The 8,328-nt window shown below is 46.0% G+C and overlaps 1 protein-coding gene across 2 annotated transcripts; it reads left to right on the top strand.

Moving 5' to 3' along the window:
• The first annotated feature begins 4,832 nt into the window (after window positions 1-4,832).
• Window positions 4,833-7,787, top strand: POP4 (POP4 homolog, ribonuclease P/MRP subunit). Of its 2 annotated transcripts, XM_084270014.1 has the most exons (7): window positions 4,833-4,859; window positions 4,939-4,991; window positions 5,331-5,554; window positions 6,176-6,253; window positions 6,452-6,513; window positions 6,849-6,950; window positions 7,413-7,787. In XM_084270014.1, the coding sequence occupies exons 1-7, from the start codon at window positions 4,853-4,855 to the stop codon at window positions 7,547-7,549; spliced, it is 663 nt and encodes a 220-aa protein (XP_084126140.1). In that variant the 5' UTR covers window positions 4,833-4,852; the 3' UTR covers window positions 7,550-7,787. The 2 variants fall into 2 exon arrangements, with proteins under 2 accessions (XP_084126140.1, XP_084126141.1); XM_084270015.1 differs by lacking the exon at window positions 6,176-6,253.
• The last annotated feature ends 541 nt before the right edge of the window (window positions 7,788-8,328 follow it).

Here is an 8,328-nt window from a genome sequence, read left to right as displayed (position 1 = left end):
CTAAACATCTTTTGATGAAAATCCAACATAATTCGTTTCAGTGCCAAAAAGACCTTTGTATTTGCACTCTTTTAAAATTGTAATCAATTGTTAATTTTTATGTAGTTTAACCAAAACTGAAATATGTTCAACTATTCAATCAGTTATAACTCCAACAACTATTAGTACTTTATAATTTACCACTTCTAACACCCATTTTGCATCACACATCCCTATCACATATGAGCCAATGTTAATTATGTTTTAAAATAAAATATTCAACAAAGATCTAAATGAGACTCAAAGAACAGCAAAAGTAATGACTGTAAGACAGACTGTCATGGAATAATACATGAATGCAGAACGCTGGTATAATTAGTAAATACAAGCTGTTCAGGAGCAGCAGTGGTGTCTGTCATTCTGATTGGGTTTGGATCACACGTGATCTCAGTATGCAGGGAACCCAAACGGCAACTGCCAAAGCCTCAGCTTATGGACTTCTTACTGGTTTGGGGAGCAAGCGTTGCTTTTTCAGCTGGGTAGTTCTAGTTCGCAATAGTTGTCTCCAGGTATTCTAGGGTCATCCATATTTTTAGTATTTTGAAAGAATATAGTGTCTTATTTTGATATAAGAATATATTGGTGGTTAAAAAAGCGGCCTCTTCAACTTGTGGGGAAATTGAATTCCTTCAAAATCCTCTTTCCACAGATAATATTACTGTGATGCAGAAGAGGTTGGTATAGGGGAGAACTGGAGTCCTGTGTGCTACCAAAAAACATGCAAACAGGCAAATTTCTGATGAAGAGGAAGAAATTTTTCATCTCAAACTTTGAAACTGTTGGTTGAAGTAAACCCACCCGCAGCAATAGGTACAAAACAGGCAGGGCAGGGCGCACTGCCAACCCCAGGCAAGCAGGCAGGCACCAGCTGCCTTGCAGGGGCAGGATGGACTCCAGTGGTCTCTGGGCTCGGCTGACCTCTAGTGAGGCTTTTTCACTTCAAAACCCTGCTGCTAAACCACTGACATTTTTCTGAAAACACTAGGGGATTATTATTTGCCTTCTGATTTCTGTGCTATTAAATTACATAGGATTTTGTCTCCCATGCTTTTTCTTATTTTCTTCACGTTCAGATATTCTAGCCTTTTTTATTAAGCCTTATGTGGTGTCTGCCAGTTGAGAGGACAAGGAGCTGGAACTGTAAGGAAATAAAGAACCTTCAGCCAAAAAGAATAGATTATCAGCTATAGGGGCAGTGGAGTACATCTCATCCTAATCCACGAGTTAAAGATGAAATCATAACACAGGAAAACTCACAGAGAAATATATGGACAAGAAACATTGCGAGATGCAGGGTACACAGCAGCACCACCCCGATGCTGTGCAGCAGAGCTCGGGGGATGCTGGGTGTGCAGGGTACATACAGTCAGCCAAGGAACCCTAAAAATGCTGTCACAGAGCGGCTCTGCCCTCCCCACCAGGCCAAAGGGAGATGTCATCAGGAGAAGGCAAAGGCAGCAGCGCAGGGGTGGTGAGAGGCAGGCGGGAGGAGGTGGGACAGCCACAGACTCAGTGCAGGCTGGCTGCACGCTGATCCGGCACAACCGTGGGAACAGGGAGGGGGGAAATTGCATTAGCAGCTTGGTACTTGGGTAGAGGAAATCAGATCAGAGGGTTTTAAATGGAAATTATTTTCACCAGTACAGACATCCCTAGGGATAAAATCCAGCTGCTAATACAATTTGGCCAAGAGGAATAAACTATATTGATCTTGAGAGCTCAAATGCTTGCCGAGCCCGTCCTAGAGAATTATGGTATTTATTTCTTGTATCAGTGACAATCAGCAAAAGCATACCAGTGATTATAGCCCAGTCACTTTTTACACACACCAGTTAACTTCACGTACTTCTGCTCATTACTTGCTTCAGCTCATAATTACTGGGGTTTTTTTAAAAAAGTACCGATCCCTTCTTGTGTCACACAGATATCTTCAATTACCGTCTCTGGCCACTCTGCGTCTCAAGTTTTAGCTTTCTGTGACTGTCAATATAAAGCTCTTTCTATAATTGCTCCCACATCAATCCAGCCTTCCCCGGGACACTGCTGTAATTCAGCAGTACCTCCAGGTACAGCAATACGGCCACCTAGTGCACACAGTGAGAACTCTTCGTTGCCGGGGTTTTGGTTATTATTTTTAGAGAGCAATAAATAAAGCTATACATAGATTTAATCGAATAAGAAATTGCAGTGTTGGCACCTATAAGTTGGTATTAATAATATATATTAGGGATTTATATCACTATAAACCCATTCCAAGGTGATTTACTTGAAGTTAAAAAGCTTCAAAAGTCTAAGACGCTTAGGGGGATGCGGCACATTTGGCTCTATGCATCGTAATTACTGTGTCTGCATATTTCCACTTGGGTTTATATTCACATTTTACCCATCTTTCCTCATTTCTCTGAGCCTCCTTTTCCTTATCTGCAAACTGTCTTTGCATATTCTCTGGTTTCTCAGTTTCTTTACCTATTCTTTTTCATATGTATCTGACAGTAGTCTTGAGTCCCGACACGGAGCCTTCTTGCTTGCGTCAGACTAACGCACTGATCTCACTCCCTCAGACATTATATCTGAAGATAAATTGGAAAATGAAGATGTAGAGCTGTTGGAAGAGACTGGCTTCCCCAGGCACCAGTTTAGCCTGGATCATTGGATTTACAACACCAGCACCGCCAACACTGATTTGACTATTAATCCCTGAAGTGCCCTAGGAATTGCAGTATAAATCCAGTGAAGGAGCACTCATATGGCCCTAAAGACCCATAGCGCTTATCCTGGTTCTCCATTCATGAAAATTGATCTTTCCTTGGTAGCAATGACAATTCAAGGAGTCCATGCTTTGTAAAGCCAAGAGATCTGCTTGCTGTGGCAATGTACTTAACTGCCAGGAGGTCTGTGATACAAACCAGCTGATACTCAGTCTGCAGAGACTGGCCCTTTCTTTTCCACACACACATCAGACTTTACAATTTCATTCCCTATTAGGGATCACTTTAGTGCCTTTGTGCACCACAGCAGCACTCAACAAAATCATTGTGTTTCCTATACTCTGTCAGTAACTTTCTCCTGAAGTATCCTTTACCAAGCAGTGCTTAATTATCTTCTAAGCCAATATCCCCCCATGACAACAATATAAATCCCTTCTGTGTTTGGAGAACTATCATGTCTGAGCAGAGGGCAGCATGAGTTGGGACTACGCTAGCAAGGCAAAGGAATTGGCTGCTCTGGTTTCTAAGTACCTCTGTGTTGTACAGACACTATCTCATCCCAGGAGGGGAGAGGCAGCAACATATCACAGGAGCTAAACCCCCGCAGAGAGAAGCATCCTCCTGATTTTTTTGACCTCAGTTGCTACAGACACGGTGACAGACTTTAAACAAAGATCTCATATTGCTGCGTCTGGGAGCTTGGGAGCATTTGGCACCGTGTGGGAACAGCTGGGAACAGCTGAGTGAGAGCACAGATGAGCCAGGTACCTGGAGCAGCTGGAAAGCGCTTGAAGGACAGGCTGGGACTGGGAAAGAAACTCTCTCTCGTAGCAAGAGGAGTGGGGTGGGAAACATTTTGATGGGGGCAGAAAGGGCCTGCACCAGCCCACAGCCTAGGGAGCTTGGGCAGTGGCTGCTTACTAATAGTAACATGCCTGTTCAGGCACCTGAGGGAAGTCAGAGGTATTAAACGATCCCATCTAACTTGTCTAAATGGCTAATCCAAGGGTTTACCCCGGCCACAGCTTGCCCTCTGCAGAACCGCACGGCTGCGAAACGCCTCAGGTCAGTGTCCCTCCTACAGCACAGCCTCCCCTCGGCCCCGGTTCGGGGGGAATCACAGAATTGTAGGGGTTGGAAGGGACCTCGAGAGATCATCAGGTCCAACCCTCCTGCCAAAGCAGCTCCCTAGGACATATCACTCAGATAGGCGTCCAGACGGGTCTGGAATATCTCCAGAGAAGGAGACTCCACCACCCCCCTGGGCAGCCTGTCCCAGGGCTCTGTCACCCTCACTGTGTAAAAGTTCTTCCGCGTGTTGGTGCGGAACTTCCTGCGCTCCAACTTGCAGCCATTGCCCCGTCTCCACAGACACTGAAAATGGGCTGGCTGATTCCCCCTGCATCCCCTGCTTAAGATAATTATAGACATTAATTAGGTCCCCCCTTAGTCTTCTCTTCTCAAGGCTGAACAGTCCCAATTTACTCAGCCTCTCCTCACAGGGGAGATGCTCCAGGCCCTTAATCATCTTTGTAGCCCTTCTCTGGACTCTCTCCAGGAGATCCCCGTCCTTTTTACACCAGGGAGCCCAGAACTGGACACAAACTGGAAGCCATCGCTAAGGCCGCCAGGCAGACTCGGCAGCAGCCAGCGGGCAGAGCCCAGCAACGCGGCCGCGTGCAGCGAGTGACACGGGGCCCCGGGCCGCCCCGGCACCTGGAGGAGTCACCGCCCCGACCATGGGCGGGGAGGCGGACAGCGAGGGGCCGCTTCTGCTGACGGGCCGAGCCCTCGCCCCGTTCAGCCGGCCGGCTCCAACGGCTCCCGCGCCCTGCCGCTCCCCGCTGCCGAAAGGTCCGGTCCCGGTCCCGGTCCCGGTCCCCCACCCGCAGGGAAGCCCCGCTCGCCGGTTCTTCCCCGGAGCTCCGCCCCGCGCCGATGACGTCATTAATGAGCACACACGCACCGCCCACACCGCGGCCTTAAAAGGCGGCCCGGCACCGGCGCCGCCTCGCGGCCAGCTCGCCGGTCGGTTCTCTGCGCAGGCGCGTCGCCTCCGCTGCCGTCAGCCACCTGCACCGGAAGCGCCGGCGGCCGCCGCCGCGATGGAGGGTAAGCGCGGGTGGGCGAGGGGGCCCCGCGCCTTGGCGGCTCCGCCTGACGCCCGGCCCCGCTGTGCTCTGCCCTGCAGGGAGCCTGTACCGCCGCCTGCCGCCGGAGGAGACGGGGGGGCTGCGCCTCCAGGTACCGCCGCGGTCGGGGGGGCTCTCAGGGGCAGCACCTCTCCGGAGCTCCCGCCCCGGCAGCGCGGCCGCTCCTTGGCGAGCCCCGCGGGGGGCCGGAGCCGGGCTGGCTGCCGCGGGCGGGGCAGCGGCAGCGGGGTGCGAAGCGCGGCCTTGCTCACAGCGGCGTGAGGAAACGGCCCGCGGCTCCGTGCCCGCGCTCGGCCTTGTTTGCGCGGCCCTTCGCTTGTGCGGAGATCCCTCCGGCCACTTCATCAGCCTGACGGGGCTGCGAGTCCGCAGCAAGTTACGGATGTCATTAAAACTTAACGTTTTAAAGCTTCTTTTAAAATACCTTTAGCCTCAAGGCTCGGAAGAGGCCAGAGCCTTTGTGAATGCCTTCCTGAAGCGTAGCATGCCGAAAAAGAAGGAGGAAGCTATCCAGGATGTACTGACTCGGAAAGCTGTCGTCCTTGAGCATTATCCCAAAAAAAAGACAAAGCCAAAGAGGAAGAAGACGAAAGGCTTTACTGCCAAGCAAAGGCGAGAAATGCGCCTCTTTGAAATTGAACCTGAGCAGCAGAGGTGAGACTTGAGAGATACTTCTTTGGGTGGTAAGAGTTGAGAAATAGTGTCTGTAAAAGCAGCAGCACGTATGCATGGATCCTGTTGATACATAAAGTCTGTTTGAGATGCTGTCAGCGGCATTTCACCACAAGAAAGCAATTATTTTGCCTGCATAGTTGGACAATTCATTTTCCTGGTTCTTTCTTTTTGAATACCTAAATATAACAAGAAATCAAACCCCAAACCAATCACCTCTGACTTCAGTTTTTGAAGTTAGACTGACTACCCGTGCCCAGTGAGTCAAAACTGTGCATCAGGTTCCCCAAACTGGTGAATAAGGCCTGTGGTGTTGATAACATGAAGTGGAGAGGTGAAGAGTAGAAACCTCTTTGGTCTTAAACACAGCCTGGTCCTCTAAAACACATCACCACTGTGGGCTAAGGCAGGTGGACATATGTCAGTTGTGCTTTTTTATCAGGCGAAGCTGTTTCTGGAGTGGGTCACTTCATGGCTTTTGAGATGAGATTATGAAACTTAACTGATGTCAGTCTTAACTCTGTTCTAAGCATAGATTACTTCAGTAATCAACTAATAGAGGTTTTTTTGCAACTGTGTATAATACTTGTCTTGTTACTGCAGATATGCCATCTTTCTACCACTACATGAACTCTGGAAGCAGTACATCAGAGACCTGTGTCACGGGCTTAAACCGGATGCGTAAGTTTGATGCTTTAAAACTACAGTGGTTTCAATGTAGTAGATACTTCCAGGTTTACTGAGTTACTGTTTGAAACATTCCAGTTACTTGACACATACTGCTTCTGTATGCTTTGACCATGATTCACCATCATATTTTGTAAACCTAACTTCCCCTCTGACTTTCTTTCCCTGTTCCCTGATCCCACCCTCTTCAAGGCAACCACACATGGTTCAGGGCAAACTGCTGAAAGCTGATCTCCATGGAGCTATTGTTACAGGTATTCTGTTTGTTTTCTTCTACAAAATCATTAAGTTAAGCAGGCACTCTTCTATTTCAAGTGCTTATTTTAATTCCTTTCAGTGTCATTACCTCTAGAATGACACAATTAGGAGCGTGTGTTGATGGATTCTTTTTCTACTTCCTAATAACTTTTCAACTGCTCTTGAAAATCACATCAGTGTCAAAGATTAACTCCAGGTTTTACCAGCAAATCCTATAATTGTATTTCCTAACACTGCAGACCAGTTTTAAAATAACAAAGCAACCGTAGAAGAGCAAGTAAGCAGCCTGCATCTGGAACTTGCTAATACAAACATAATTCTGTTCTTTCAGTCACAAAATCAAAGTGCCCCTCTTACGTTGGGATAACAGGAATCATTCTACAGGAGTTTAAACATGTCTTCAAAATTATCACCAAAGAGGACAAACTAAAAGGTATGTAAGAATTTCTGTGCTTTTCACAACCTGAGTAATCAGAAATTCCTTAAGCACACTGTTCACCTCTGACCATGCTGCTTTTAGCTCTTTGCATAGAGTGGCAAAAGTCAAGATCTTTCCTGACCATGTAATTGCTTAATATCTTACAAACAGTCTCTCATTACAAATAAGCCATTAAAGCCTTTCTAATGAACCCGTTGTGAATATGCACATGGCTCATTCATCTGATTCACATTAGATGTCCTCTACAACAGTGACTGCAGCCTCCAGAAAGAAGACTAATTTGAGTAACTCCAGCTTAAAATTTAGAAGTTCAGGTTATTTTTCTTGCTAAAACATAAATCTTGAAATGTGGCAAACATCAAGTCTAGATGTGAATAAGAACCCTTGTCATGTCAGTATGTTTTTGTAACAGGGATTTGCATTGATCCACTCCTGTTAATTTCTCTTTGTTTTCAGTTATTCCCAAACTTAACAATGTGTTTAGCTTGGAGATTGATGGATTCGTTTCCTACATCTATGGAAGCAAGTTCCAGTTCAGAGCAAGTGAGCGATCTGCAAAAAAGTTCAAGTTGAAAGGAACGATTGACCTATGACTTCATGGAAAGCCAGAAGTATTAATAGAAACATCTGCTGCTTTCTTGCAGTTTAAAGACCAGGTTTCCAGGCAAATTGGAAAAAAATGGAATAGCTATGTGAAATATTTGTGAAGTATTTATTCTCACTGAAGAATGACTAGGATTTGTTGTTTTTAAAGTTCAGACTGTTGGAGCTTGTATTTTTCTACTTGTATATAACATTTGCCTTTTATTAAACTTACATGATTAGTATTGATTACTTGACTTCTGTTTCAAATTATAAGTTTGCACAATTAGAATTATCTTGTAACTCTGATAAATATTGTTGCCTATTAGAGGCAGATATAAGGTTGTAGGTGATGTTGGCTTGGAACAAGGACTATAAAAGGGCAGATAGCAACATCTTTGCCAGATGGAAGCATATGCAAATTGTTTCAGCAGACAGATTTTTTTTCCCTTTTATTTTCTATGTGGTTAATAGTTGTAGATAACACATACCCCAGCCCTTCAACCTGTTTGCTTACCAATAGCATACTGAAGATTAAATCAGATCTGTATTAGTAAATATATGTTGTCATGCTAGAGTTCAGGGAACACACCCCATAAGGAGGAAGCACTTGAAGCTTGAAATTCAAAGGTGGAGACAACCCCCATTCAATCTGGTACTTAAGTTGGCAATTTTGGGGGGTTCTGAATGTCTAAGCTTTACTTAGAGCTGTACTCCAGCCTATTCTTGTGTATGTTTAGCCACAGTGTGTTCTACATTTTTAAAAAGAGATCTTTTTAAAGTACACATT

Source organism: Gallinula chloropus (genome assembly GCF_964237585.1).
Source record: "Gallinula chloropus genome assembly, chromosome: 13".
Classification (NCBI taxonomy): domain Eukaryota; kingdom Metazoa; phylum Chordata; class Aves; order Gruiformes; family Rallidae; genus Gallinula; species Gallinula chloropus.
This window is presented reverse-complemented; position numbering and strand designations above follow the sequence as displayed.